At 38.8% G+C, this 15,015-nt stretch overlaps 1 protein-coding gene across 2 annotated transcripts in view; it reads right to left on the bottom strand.

The window, feature by feature from the left end:
- Window positions 1-15,015, bottom strand: part of CSMD1 (CUB and Sushi multiple domains 1) — a 1,753,128-nt gene that overhangs the window by 326,100 nt on the left and 1,412,013 nt on the right. For both annotated transcript variants that reach the window (XM_060291350.1, XM_060291351.1), the window contains exons 13-17: window positions 11,390-11,572; window positions 9,833-10,159; window positions 8,653-8,847; window positions 4,659-4,797; window positions 1,540-1,727 (exon numbers count right to left, since the gene is read on the bottom strand). In XM_060291350.1, the coding sequence (XP_060147333.1) occupies window positions 1,540-1,727; window positions 4,659-4,797; window positions 8,653-8,847; window positions 9,833-10,159; window positions 11,390-11,572 (1,032 nt within the window). The remainder of the gene's footprint in view (window positions 1-1,539; window positions 1,728-4,658; window positions 4,798-8,652; window positions 8,848-9,832; window positions 10,160-11,389; window positions 11,573-15,015) is intronic.

Here is a 15,015-nt window from a genome sequence, read left to right as displayed (position 1 = left end):
TAGCAGATCAATGCTGAGGAGTTGTACAAATTCAGATGACTGTAATGTGTACACATCTTCACTCCAAAGAGAAGTGATAACTTAAAGGAATGTTAAGAAAGGAATGAAATACAGAAGTTTCTGCTTCTTAAAATGTACAAGTTTAAAAATATGTAACTTTGAAATAAATTATGTATATATACAAAGCATAATAACTTTGAATTAAATCTGAAATTAATCTTTAAATATTTAATAATCAATTTTCTTGTTATCAGAATACAAGTCTAATACAATTCCATTTTTAATCAAAAAGTACACATAACCTTATATGTGTATTTGCATATATATGTTTGCATATAATTATATAGATAAGCATGTAAAAAAGAGAAATATACACAACAGGTTATTAATTTTAGTTGTTGGATAGGGTTTGGGTAAGATTAACATGAGTAGCAGCGGGCAATGTGGGGAAAGGAAGGAAAGAAAAAGAAAAAAAGATGAAAAATTCAGCATGTTAGATATGGCCCCATTCATGCATTTATAAGATTATATGTATTTTTACAACAACATTAAAACTTTGTTTAGTTTATTTTAGGAAAGATTCTGAAAAAGAACAACCTTAAAAATCCTAAAAAAATAAAGGATTTATTCCTTCAGATTCCATATTGAGCTACTCTGATGCATCTTCTTTCATTCCACTCTGGAAGCGAAGAATTTTCAGTGAACGGAAGAATTACTGTTTTTTAAATTGACTAGCATTAGAAATGCATTCCCAGGCTGAACTGCACTCTACTCCATTCCAGAAGCACCCCTGCATAAATATTACTATCAAATGATATAATCTCTCGATCTCCTAATTTCAGAAGCTAAAGCTAAGAGCCAAATTTGGACAGATGGAAACAAAAATGGGAAGGAATTGGGATTGCTTTGCAAAATACACTGCATTATGATATTTTAGCAATTGTGTTTAAATATGTCTAATAATTGTTCTTCAACATTTTTAACAGTTGTTAATAATAACAACAGGTATTTGTCATTTAGTAAAAGTTCAAACGAGTTTTAATTCCTTCTCTCTTAGTTACAGTCTCTCTGCTGACTGAAACAGGCACATGTATACTCACAAATAAGTACCACAACTGCCCTAACCATTTTTCTAACAAAATATATTGCTCAGGAGATATAATTTTAGTGACATGCCCTGTAGCTCTTTTGGCCAACAGGTATATTTTCTAATAGTAGAAATTTATTATTACATCGTGCAGTAAATGAACACGTTTCACTGTTTTAATTAGTTTATTATTTTGCTTTATAATAAACGAATATGTCTTCTTTTTGAGTCGTAAAGTAGAAATCCCCAAGGCTCTCTGTCCTTAATAAGAGAAAGTCTTGACGATGGCACAGTGCAGTGTGCACAGAGGCGGGAAGAACTGCTGTTTTTTACATTGACTAGCATTAGAAATGCATTCCCAGCACATCTCCTGCTACGTGACACAATGAGACCACGTGTGTGGAACTCAACCCGACAATCGGGCACAGCCCTGGGGAGGGAGGACCACTTACTCTCGTAGCGGATGAGGAAGCCCACGCTGGACCGGCTATTGTCTGTGGTGAAGAGGAGGTACATGAAGTTCCCTGTGCTGATGAGGAACTGAGGCGCCTGTGTGCCGTGGTACTCCCCGATCAGCGGGGACGAGCTGGCTGGCCCGTCTCTGACCTCCAGGGTGTCATAATTAACTTCTGTCTGGAATCTGTGGGCAAGCGTATCCAGTCAGAAAAGAGATGCAGAGCTGCATTAACGTACAGACATCCTGTAATATCATTCACTTACTAAAAACCCAAGTACAGCAAGGGACATAAAATAGATACAGAGACACGTACATATGTTTTGAAGACTTGAGCACGTGTAGTATTTGAGGACAGTACTTATTTCTGGGGGGAAGACTCACCCCCACATCCCTCCCTCTGACTCAATACTCCATCCAGTAGCATCACAGACAGAAACGGGGGTAGTGACTCAGCTCTAAAATAAAAATACTGTGAGCCAGTAGATAGAGAAGCGCCAGTTAGTGTAAGTCAATCATGGCACATTTTCAAACTGTTTTTCATGATCCCAAGTGTAACATGATTATGGATTTCTTAAAATGAGCATATTGAAGTGACATGATCTCCTAAAGGAAAAGGGTAAATCAAAATACATGACAATACTTTAAATACCTTTCCTGAAACAAAAAATTCTGTGCCTTTTCAAGCTCCATTAACTTGTGTGACAGTGGGAGAGCATGGGCACATTACTGCTTCAGAAACCAAATACTACTTCAATGATCTGAAAAGGTTAGAACAGCTTCCAAAAAGTGCTTAACTTTTCTTCCAAGAAGGACTTATGCTTCCAGATCATCTGGTCTGATATTATATTTATATACAGTTGCAGCTACTTGGGTGCTCTTTGATGAAATGGAGGTACCATTCCAGGCACTGAGATAACTTTGTAAATAGGCCCATCTCGTCCTCAAAGAGCTAAAGCAGTTTCCAAGTGTCTGGCATGGCTCTCAGGCAGCAGCTCAACTGACTGGAGCCTCTGATCCATCAGTGACTCTCAGACAGAGAATTCCAGGGTAGCCTGTGCTGTGGGTCTCCAGGGTCTGCAACATATGCTGCTGATGGGGAGGAAGAGGAAGGAACAGAGTGGCTGTCTGAGATTCCCGGCACAGAGCAATGAAAAAAGATGCTGAAATCAAAGGGCCCTGCCCTGTTTATCATTAAATCACATACTCCTCTTAGTGCAAATGCACAACAATGATATATTCTTGCAACTAACTTAGAATGGTCCCTGACCCTCTATCTTCCGTAAAGGGGCATTCAAACAACTGGTGTAGCGTGTGGCTAGGTCAGAATACAGCCACAGGCTGGACATTTGGGGTGGGATAGGGCAGCTTTGTCTTTTACTATTAAAAATGTTCTCTAAAGATGCTATGACTTCACAGTTATCTCAGTGCACATTCAAGAAGTCTAGATAAGCATGGAATAAATCTCATTTGAAGTATCTGCACTGAAGTTTTCACATCTTTCATCTTTAGAGACAGCCAGGACTGACAGAGGGCATGCCTCAAGAGCTGGACGATTTCCAGGGTAACCTCAGAAAGAAAAATATAAATGCTTTTCATCATTTGGCAACCTAGCACACAATGTGTAACAATAACATCAGTATGGAATTTAAAATCTGTTTGTGCAAACACATCCTTTATTAGGATGTCAGCTCACAGCTCAAGGTATAAACCAATACACTATTGAAGGGTGGTGTACTATGTCCAGGGTAATAATCACTAGTGTCTGAAAATATCAGAAATGTTGGTACTTACAAATGGAATTTAGCAAATACCGCAGTTCAATAGTATCGAAAAGACAAGATTGAGAAAAATTGAGTATTTTTGTTCAGGCAACTGAAAATGGAATGCTAATAACTTCTGCCAAACCAGAATGTAAAATCACTATTTTTACTAAATGATTTAAATTTGTTGTGCTGCTGGAAATCAGGATGTGTTTCTTCTTTTTTCCCTCTCAATACTAGAAAGTGTAAAAATTAATAAGAAACCAAACAATTTACTTAATATTTATAAAGGTTTTTTTTCCCAGTGACTAAGATTATATGCAAGAATCCATTCTCCAATATAATGAACACATAAAGCAATTTTTTCTTTTCTTCTGAGAGATTATCCTACTGGAGTTATAATTATCCTATCAGATATAATAATATCAATAATAACTTCAAATACAAATAATCACTAAGTGATAACATAATTCCTGCTAAAAACCTTTCCTGTATGGATGTTGTCATTGAGAATTAGAAAATTAGTTAAAAAATAATATAATAATGTACATCTGTCTTGAGACATTATAGTATTCTGAATACTAGAACCCCAAACTCAGTCTAGTTAAGAAGGTCATTGTTAGAGAAAGCCCAATTTGCTCAGATATTAATTAACCTTGAAACACTAAACAAAGATGCTTCCTTGGAGTTTAAAGCATGTGGGTCCCTTCCAAAGTACTTTTGGTTCTTAATCTTCAAACTGATTGTTGAGACAATCTGGACAATATTTGATCATGGAGAATTCAAATAGCATGCTTCTTTTTTCTTAGATTATCAAATACATTATCAAACAGCTAAGCCAAATACCACTGCAGTGACGGAACCACTCGTAGCTAATTAACAGGTAATGAATCTGCTGCACACAGGCTGTTGCCAGCTCTGCAACCCCAAACCGCCCTTCAGTCCCCAGAGCCATCCCCAGAGTGGGAGAACTCTTTTCCTGTGCTTTCTAGAAATACGTAAGGGATCAAAAGGCTCTATTTGCAATCAAACACCAAGCAGAATTTATTCTAGCCTCAGGTCCAAAATCCAGAGGTGGACTCAAGGGCCGGCGACTGTGAGTTCTGGGAATGCTTGTCTGGGCCACCATGCCCTCAACCATGTCTGCAGAGGCGCTGTAGCCGTGGGCTTAGAAGATAAAATTCCAGAAGAACAGAATTCATCAAGCAAGCGCCTATTTCCTTTTAAGTGAACTCCTTTGGGGAAACCAATGAAAAACTGTCATCTTTCTAAGATTTAAGATCCATTTAAATAAAAACATTGGGCATGCATGGGTCATCAGGTCCAAATTAAGGAAAACAAAGTTTTTTCTTACCTATCAAAAGTTATTTTGATAGAGTGTCCTGGTTTTGCTTCAATTATCCATTCACAATTTAAGGAATCTTTGTAATACCCTGGCCATCCCGGGGGCAAAATGACTCCACTTGAAGCTGTCAGATGTCCACCACAAGGGGCTGAAAGATGATGCAGGGTATAAACAGGTCAAATTATATATATGGACCATGGCAGCACCTCAGTTACTTCAGGAATTCGCTTCTGTGTTCATGGACTTAATGGTTTCTAGTGTTCAAGCAAAAGTTATTCCCAAGTAAGTTAACAATATTGAAAGCAGAGCACATATATTCCACACCTGGGCATTTATCATCAACCTGCAGCAAAGCTCCTCCCATCTAATAATGGTAATAATGGCACAGTCTAAGTGAGTGGTGTCTGCCAGACGACTTCCAGGAATTATCACGTTCAATCATCACAACGAAGTCACGAGGTGCGAATTCCACTGATACCCACATTTTACATGTATTCAGATGTCAACAAACGTCTATTGATACACAAACTTAAAATTACCTCACATCTAAAATTAAACTACTCTGTGGTGTGTGATTGTGGGTATGTTTTAAAATATGTGTACGTGTTTATTCACTTTGGGCTGTGTTCATTTTATTAAAATAATTTGCCACATACATCTTACTAAATTGCTGGTGATTGTTAGAAAACAAAAAAATAAATAAATAAAATTCGATAAACGTGAACGAGTGTGCATCAATCCTTTTGAAGTGTTGGGTAACAGTCATCCATAATTATATAGACAAAAGGGAGTTTGAGGAAAGTATGTGCCTGGCGCTCAGTAAAAGTGAGTACGCATTTCTGTAAAATGTACAGAAAATTTAAAATAATAACATATTTAACATGTTTCTGCCTAGCCACATACATTTTTCAGATTTTATTTATTTTTTTCTCAAAGTTCTTTGCCATCTTTGTAATCACTTTTGTGAATCTACAGATATCAAATAAAACATGAAAATGTTCCTAGTTAAAAAAATATTTTTGGAAAAATATCCTTTTATGGAAAAAATAGCAATATGCATTAAAATGCTGGAAAAATTTATAAAATTTTACACAAATTTTGATGTTAGAAAAAAACTGACACAGAGGAATCCATAGAAATAATTATAGTAGCTTCATTTGTAATAGAAAAAAAGAAACGAAAAAAGAAAAGTAAAAAATTTATGAAAAGAACATGACTACATATTTAGAATGTCACACATACGTTTGAAGTGATATTTTGAAATGTTGTTAAAATGATAAAATCTTTGCAATTGAATTTTTTTTTTTTGGCAGTATGAGGGCCTCTCACTGCTGTGGCCTCTCCCATTGCGGAGCACAGGCTCCGGACGCGCAGGCTCAGCCGCCATGGCTCACAGGCCCAGCTGCTCCGCGGCATGTGGGATCTTCCCGGACCAGGGCTCGAACCCGTGTCCCCTGCATTGGCAGGCGGATTCTTAACCACTGAGCCACCAGGGAAGCCCTAAAATAAGTCCTTCTTGAATATACATTTTGTCTATAGCTTTATTTTTAATGCAATTATCTGGCTTGGGTATATCACACTGAAACTGGCTTTATAAAATGTGATATAGGAGTTAGTGCCTCTTTTCCATTATCTGGGACCATGTTCCCAATGCTAAAATTCTCTGAACTTGAAAGACAACTTCCTTGTGCATGCCTCTGGTGCCTGTGTCTTTTTCAGTCTTTAATCTTCTTTCTAATTTCTTTTTATGGTACTTTATTTATTCACATTTTGTACTTTTTATTGCATCACTTTGGGTAATTTATATTTTGCTAGGAAATCACCAATTTTCTTTGAACTTTAAAATTTGTTGCCATAGAGATGTGTTCTTGTACAGTAATTTTTCCCTCAAGATAACTTGTGTTTTTTAATGACACTGATCTATGCTGAAGCATAGAGGAAGGTTAAATGTAGAACAAATAAAGAGAGAAAAATCTTTCCCTTAGTAATTGATTTTCTAAGTACAAGTAAACTTCAACAATCTAATTCACCATTAACCAGTCCTTGTGCTAAGGGTTTGTTTTGCTGTTAACAACCCATAGCTGTGGTTTGCCTTGAAATTCATCTGAAGGTCTCTTCCAAACAGTGAGAGAACTGCCTGCTCCCATTTAATGTGGTACTTTCTCCTTTTGTCTGACTCTATGGGAACCCTCACCTGCCACCTCCCGGTGCCCTTTCTTTCCCCAACTGCACGGAGAAACCTACCTGCCCTGCAGCTTACACCTATCTGCACACAGCCCACTGCAGGTAAGCACACCAGTGGCAGTGAAAACCGTGGCAGACAGAACAGAGACTAGACAGTATTGCTTGTTTTGAGCTTCTTTCTTGTAAAATTATTCACGCTTCAAAGTCAGAAGCGAAACGCTTGGCTGAAGCAGTATCTGCAAACATATTTATTCCTGCCCTGTTATCAGTACCATTTATCTGAGAACCCTGATTGTATTGTTTACTTATTTATAAAGGATAATAACCTAGCCATTTATTAACATTGATAAAATGTAAAATATACAGAAGCATACATTTAGAATGTGATCAAAATAAATTAAAAAAGGAAAGTCCTACTGCTGTGCTCTTGCCCTTCAATTTAGCAAGGTTCCACTCCCGGGTGGTGCCCACAGTCCAGCAAATCATTTTTAACAATTTATGAAACTGTGGAAATGAGAAACATCGTTCTGTAAATTTAGCAGCATCAGCCAATGATGATTTAAAATAATGCTGATCCTTGAACTAATGAGGAATAACTTTGGAGGTAGAGCTGAGGGCAGAACAAGGAGGTGAGGCAGAGCCCCACTGCCCGTGTGGGTTAGCAAGCAGGGAAGGAGGAGGGAGGGATGAATAGGTGGAGCACAGGGGATTTTAGGGCCGTGAAAACACCCAGTGTGACACTGTAATGGTGGATACATGTCACGTACATTTGCCCAAGCCCAAAGAACGGCCAATCCCAAGAGGGAGCCCTAATGGAAACTGCGGACTCAGGGTAATGGTGACGTGTCACCATATGTCTATCGGTTGTAACAAGCGTACCATCTGGCGTGGGATGTTTGATAATGGGGGCAGCTGTGAATATATGGGGGGCGGGGGTGTGTGGGAAATCTCTGTATCTTCCACTCAATTTTGTTGTAAACCTAAAACTGCTCTAAAAAATGTCTACTTTTTAAAAAGTATCTGTATTTCTTCGGCACTTACTAGAGATACTTTTTAAAAAGGCCTTTCTTAGCTCATTACACTTGGACCATTCTGATAGGGAGGGTATGAGTTTACATTCTAAGTAAATTTTTTTTTTTACCTGAGTAAACATCAAAGGTAATATCCTCCTTAATTTTTTCCCTTTTGGTTTTCTTACATACGTAACCAGAGTGGAAATGTCAAGAAGAAAATTAGTTAGGCAGTATTTATGTCAGCTACACTAAGGGCAACAAAATAGTTAACTAAAAACTACATTGTTGTTATAGGTTGAACTACGCACTCCCCCACGACATTCTGGATTCCTAATCCCAGCACCTCAGAATGTGACCTTATTTGGAAATAAGGGTACTGCAGACATAATTAGTTAAGATGAGATCATTAGACTGGGCTCTAGTCCAATATGACTGGTGTCCTTAGAAAGAGGGGAAATTTGGACACAGACACATTCTCACGTGAAGAAAACGGGGATGATGATTCTATAAGCCAAGAAACTCTGAAGACTGCCAGCAAACCCACCAGAAGCTGGGAGAGGGGCCTGGAACACAGCTCTCCCTTACAGCCTCAGAAGGAACCAGTCCTTCCGACACCTCGATCTTGGACTTCCGGCCTCTAGAGCTGGGATAGAATAAATTTCTGTTGTTAAAGCCACCAGTTTGTGGTACTTGGTACGGCAGCCCTAGGAAACCAATACTGTTGATTGTTTGTTTGCGTGTCTGTTTTTTAAATTAGATGTACCATTTCAAAGGAAAATAGCTGGCAAACAACAGAGGACCCGCACCTTCACAGCGGGGCACGGTGGAGCTCCAGACTACATTCCCATCCTGCAGGATGCAGGTGATGGACTCCGACCCCTGGGTTTTGACAAAGCCATCATCACAGTGGAAAGAGACCGAACTCCCAAGCAGGAACCTGTCACCAAAACGCCGTCCATTTATGGGAATGCCTGGATCGTGGCACTCGTTTTGACCAAATGCTGAAAAGAAAAAGAAAAAAGACTAGAATAAAAAATACTTCAATGTTAATTATGAGTATTAAAACAGAAGAAAACAAAACCACTTATAAAGCAATTTATTTTCCCAAATTTCAGTTATATCTTCATAGATAAATAAACATATTCAATAAACAGAATATTGATGACTAGAGAGACAGAGAGAAAGAGACGTGTAGAGAGATATCACTATCATCTACACAGCATTTCACAGTTTGAAAGCACTTTTTCACTAAGAAAAGCAGAGATGAGATACGTAGGTGATAAAAAAGGTTTTCGGTTCTGACATATCTAGATTAGCATCCTGGGTCTTGTGTTTACTACCTGTCCCTGGGCAGATTACTCTCGTGATCTGAGCCTAGTTATCTTTATTTACAGAATGAGGAATATGAAGCTTCTATTCCAGAGTGCCAGCAATGTTAAATGAAATAATTCCTGTCAAATCATAAGCACAGCACCTAAGAGAAGTAGGCAGTCAGTAAATTATAACTTATAACTCCTATTTAACATTATTATCTTACTTTATTCCCTCAACAATGCAATTTAAGCAGATGTTCTTAAATATAATCTCTAATGCAACTGAGAAATCTGAGGCAAAGAAAAGTTAGCCATCTTATCCAAATTAACTAAGTATATCCAAGTGCAGGTGTTCTAATCCATGGCTCCTAACCCCAAACGCCTCAGTCCTTTTTACTATTCTATTTTGTTGCATGGAGGACACATGGGTGGATGGATGGATGGACGGATGGAAAACCAGAGAGAGAGAAGACCTGTGATCCAGTCCTCACTATAGGGGTGAGCAGGACACTAACCTAGACGGAGTGAGGTATTTTCTAGGTTCTCAGGATAATGCTATATAATTTTACAAACTGTAATTATGAAACCCCTGGAGTATCAGCCTTGACATTGGGCTTCACACACGTGAGAACCAGGGGAGAAGTGGACATGGGGCAGGTGCGGGCGCACTTACTGGTGTAGGTGATGTTGAAGCCTCTGCCGGTGGTAGAGTGATCCGACTGGAACTCTAGGCGAACGACGTGCCCACTGCTGGCCAGCTGGGAGGGCACCTCGTTGCCAGAGAAAGTGCCCAGCACGGTTATATCCGAAATCCCGTCATCTTTGACTGCAAGGAAGTCAAACTGAGGCTCCACATCGAAGTCATTAAAGATGAGGTGAATTCTGCTGCCAGGCTCAGAGATGATTAACCAGACGCAGTTCATGTTGTTACCATACTCCTCTGGATAATTTGGTGAGAGGATAATTCCTGATGATGCCGTAAAGTTGAAGAAACAGGAAACTGTGAAGACACAGATAAATTTTCAAACAATTTTGCCCATATCCAAAGGACTGGCTACATGCGAAGGACTTGGGGAAAATCCATACCTACAGTTACCTAGGATCGTCCAACTGTTTTTAAATGGGTGATCCTGGACCATAACATTTTCTCTTTCCCAAGTTGTCAATAGAATACGTTCAATATATAGAACAACTAGAGCCTATACATAATAAAGTGCAAGCTTGATTCAAAAATGATCCTATCAAGTTGACTGAAATTTGTGGCAAATATTAAAATTTCTAGTTGCAACTTTCTGCCTTCAGAAGAGCAAATATTAATATGAAAAAGTATGCCTGTGTCATAAGAACAATTTCCAGAAAACAGTATTGGTTCTAGTCAGTTTTCTACGATAACTTTTCATTTTAAATTTTGTGTTTGCCTTTAAAGTGCATTTTTTCAAGTTAATTTTTAAATTATTTATAGGGTAACAATGATTAAATAATAACTTGGAAAATCAGACCGTGTCCTGGGTGGATAATATAAAAATCTGTTGGAATACTTAATGTGTACTCAAAAGTCAGTAATATATATTCACATATATACATTATATATGTGAATATATATATATAAAGCATTTATATATATGTATATATTACACATATATGAATACATATTCTTCAGTTTTTGGAGGGAACATCTATTGGACTTATTTCTAGGGTGTGGATATGCTTACTATTCCACATAATTTCATATGTGTTCCCAGTCATTGCTATATTTAGTTACAAAACAATCCTGCTTTTCAATTGGCTATTAAGTCCTTCTTTTCTACTTGTTAAAACACTTATGAGGAAGCAGGCAGTTCTTCCATTGAAATGCAAAGTGACAGCATGGCCCATGCTCACAACTTGTCTTAAGTGTCACAGGACATTATTGGGTTGTAAAGACCCCGGGCTCTACTGATGGCTCAAACAGTCTGGCATCAGCCCTTCTGGATGGAAGTGATGCTCTGTTAGGATCTTTCTAGTGGAAAGCTCTCAGTGAGTTAATCTATCTAGTAGTAAGAACATCACTGATTGGTTTTAAGTAAGTGAAAAAAGTATGAGAGCAAGTGTCTGAGAAGCCCTGGCTGTTTCTGGTCAATGTCATGCTCCCAAGCGATGCTGAGAGCTGCCCGCCCTCAGCACCCGCCCTGCTTCTCTCCCCCTCTCAAGGCAGCCTCGGAATAGACCCAGGACCAGGCTCAGTACTCACATACACAGCTGGGCTTGTTGCCAGACCACTGGTTGTTCTGCTGACATGTGATAACTCTCTCCCCCACCAGCTCGAAGGCTGCCTGGCATTCGAAGGTGAGGGAGTCTCCGTGGAGAAAACTGCTGCCTGTCCGCTTCCCATAGGCAGGGATACCTGGGTCCCCACATCCTCCCTTCTCAATTTCTGAAAATGGGAAAGACAAATGAACCATTAAAAAGGTACGCAATTAACATTTTTTAACAATTTTGAAAATGAACAGTGGTTTATTTTTGCATTGTTTCTGTAAACAGTTTCAAAAGGATACTCAATTCATCTAACATTTATTTACAAAAGCGAGAAAAATGTGTACTTTAAATTTAAGAGAAAGGTATTTAACTTACTGTCTTTTAAGGGATACACAAGGCTACACAGATGTGTTGACAATGCAAATGTGACAATTAATAGACGTTTCTTCCTGGTCTACACCCTTCCTGCATGTTACCTACAATTGCTACCATTAAAATGTAAACACCAATTTTGTTTTAATTGATGTGTTTTTTAATGTAAGCCATATAAGATAGTTCATTTCCTACTGAATATTTAAGTCTATATATCCATTTGAATATTCTTTCCCTTCAATTGATGTTAAAACTCATTTATGAAACAAAACAAGTGTATTCATGGTCTTCAGATGAAAAGAAAATATGCAGCATCAAGCCTCTTTTCATTATAACATTGTAATGAAATGTGGATACAAATACACCAAAATTATAGATACATTTCAACTTTGCTCTGTCATGTTAACGACACAGAATGTATTAACTAAAATATGTTATTCATTTATTCATACAAAAAATATTCTTTGAGGGCCAACTGTGAGTCAGGCTCTGTTCTACGTAAGACGGTTAGTGGACAAACAAGACTAAATTCCTGCAGGCATGGGGCTTACATTATATGGAGGTAAACAGTAACAATTTTTGAGATGATGAAGGGTAGTTTGAAGTGAAATGCAGGAGGCTGAAGGGTTGGGTGGAGAAGGAAACACGGCCGCTGTGCTCAGGACCTGCAGGGAGATGGGAGGGAAGAGGTGGCTTGCAGAGGAAGGGAGGGACTGGTCCAGAGCAGCCTGTGGGGTTTTTTTTTGGGAAGCAGATGTTGCAGGGATTTCAGGTGATACATGATGTGATCTGATACATGATGTGATACAAGTTCAGAAGACCCTCCGCAGGGCTGGGGAGCAGACGCAGAAGAGTGAGTGTCCACAGTTCAGGACGGTTTCTCTGGGTACGGCTCACAGAGGTGTGTCTCGGTCATCCTTCCCAGATTCTTCACAGGTTTGCACCTCATCATTTGCCGCGACCAAGAGCAAATTCAAACGTCGGTTTTATTAGCAACCTAAACGCTTTCTGATCAAGTTCTCATTTTTTGGAATGTCTGTGGAAGTGACTATGAGCTGAATTTCCGGGTGGTTTTCAGGCACGTGCCTGCCATGTGGGGAACCTATACGAGCCCAGAGATTGACCCAGAGATAGCTTATTCTCCTCAAGAGGAGAAACTTTACTTTCGAGCGTTCAGGAATTTCAAAGTGAAATCAGCTTGTAATATTATGGTGCTGAACCTTCAACATGTAGGATATTACCACTTCTGTTTTCTTAGCAAACTAGCAAATGAAACACAAAACAAAACAGAACCAGGTACTGTGTACAGACAGGTTCATCACACTCTCCTGATGGCTCAGGTATCAAATAAAGAAGACAACCCTAACAGTAACATTTATACAGGAGCTAAAATGTTCCCAGATGCAACACAGGCCCAAAAAGCCTCAGAGAATACTCTTCCTTAAGGACGGGCCTTGGAGTTCAAGTTGTTGAACTTGAGTTGAACACAGCTGGGAATGTATCTACTTGAATTTAACACTTGGGATGCCTTGAACCAAATTTCTTTGACTGAAATAAACAAAGGCAATTCAGACCAATGGCTTATAACAGAAAAGACCTTGCATTTGGTGTGGCCTGTCAGTTGGGTAGGGGGGCAGGAGTCCAGGGTCCTGACCAAGGACACAGCTTTGAGGGCAGGAATGGGAACACCAGACTTGGTTTTGAGATTCCCAGGCTCTGCTGGACCACCAGGTGCAATTCAGTCTTGAAAAGTTTCCATTTTCACTCCCTCAGTTTACTGTTTTCTACCTCACAGGCGACTATGAGAGCTAAACTGTATAATTCACATTAGTCCCTGGCATATAGGGCTCAAAATATTAGCCACTACTATGATTATTAGCAAACCTTAGACTTCTAGAAGTTTCTTTTTGCCTCTGTGATGCTAAAGTTCATAACTTTTTATAATGAAATACATTACGGCATTTTGGGGAATACTGTTTTCTACATTAATTGAGTCAGGGAACTCCTGACTTTGCAGAGTGCTCTGAAATAAGCTGGGTGTAGATACACAGGGTGGATGTGGATGAGGGTCTTTCCGCTTCCCATGCTGAGGGTCTAGAGCATCCAGTGGTCCTTCATCTCCACTAAAGATGCTGGTTTTCCCTGATGCAAGGCCAGGGCTGGCTGAGCAGAACCTGTTGTCTGGCACGTCTGTTACTAGGAGTTCGGCATGGACTAGTGAGAGATGTATCAGTATCAGTAGGTCCGCGTGTGTGAGCCTGACCTACTCATCACCCAGAGAATATGAACGTGTCCCACAATTAGGCCAGTGAATCATTCGGGCAGCTTTTTTGGACATTCTGCATTCGTGACCCCTACACACGAGCCCTAAGTAATTGTGACAAAATCCACACAGATTCAGATATTTCCCTTGGAGGTCACACTGCCTACACTTGAGAATCTGCATCTACCTCATGTGTTTTCTGAACAAGCAGAACAAGTAAAGTAAGAATAAGACTGGGTTGACGTTGATAACAGTAACTGCATCAAACCTCCTTTCTATGCGCAACAAAATGCAAAATGTCAAAGATGACCTTGACGTGCTTTCCTGGAAACAAACACCATTGTTTGTTATCAGTGAAAAGATTGAAGCCCCTAGAGGAAAAAAAAAAGCTGGTCAAATATCTCTTCTAAATTATCACTAGAAATGGGATTTGGTAACGAGGAGCCTAAAGAAAATACTAGGTTGTAATTATTTCCTCACTCCTTCTCTGATGCTGCTTTTTTAGCAGTTGGGGATATTTGTACAAAAGTTTACTGGGGACTCAATGGAGTTCCTACTGATGTGTTCTTCTTTGACAATGACCTTTAAAAGTACAAATTAATGTTATTCATTTTCACTTTTTCATGTTGATTAATTTTTCTAAATTTTATGAAGTATTTATTTTTGAATATTATTTTTATAATTGACTTAAACATTTATGTTACATTGACATTACATATTTAACATTCATCTCTAATACATTTGATTTTTATTTGATAGTTTATACTATGCCTATGTTTATATAATACATAATTGGATTCACTACTTTGTAATGTATCTGAGCTCTTTCTTTTTTCCTGGCATATCAGTATTCATTGACATGTAAACCAAAATACTGAGACTGACAATTGAGTCTGCTATGGCAGAGAACTTATCAGCCGCATTTCTGAGAAAGGATATTAAAACTATTAAGGTGAGCCATATCCACTTGCCAATTATTTGACAAT

This window comes from Globicephala melas, chromosome 21 (genome assembly GCF_963455315.2).
Source record: "Globicephala melas chromosome 21, mGloMel1.2, whole genome shotgun sequence".
Classification (NCBI taxonomy): domain Eukaryota; kingdom Metazoa; phylum Chordata; class Mammalia; order Artiodactyla; family Delphinidae; genus Globicephala; species Globicephala melas.
This window is presented reverse-complemented; position numbering and strand designations above follow the sequence as displayed.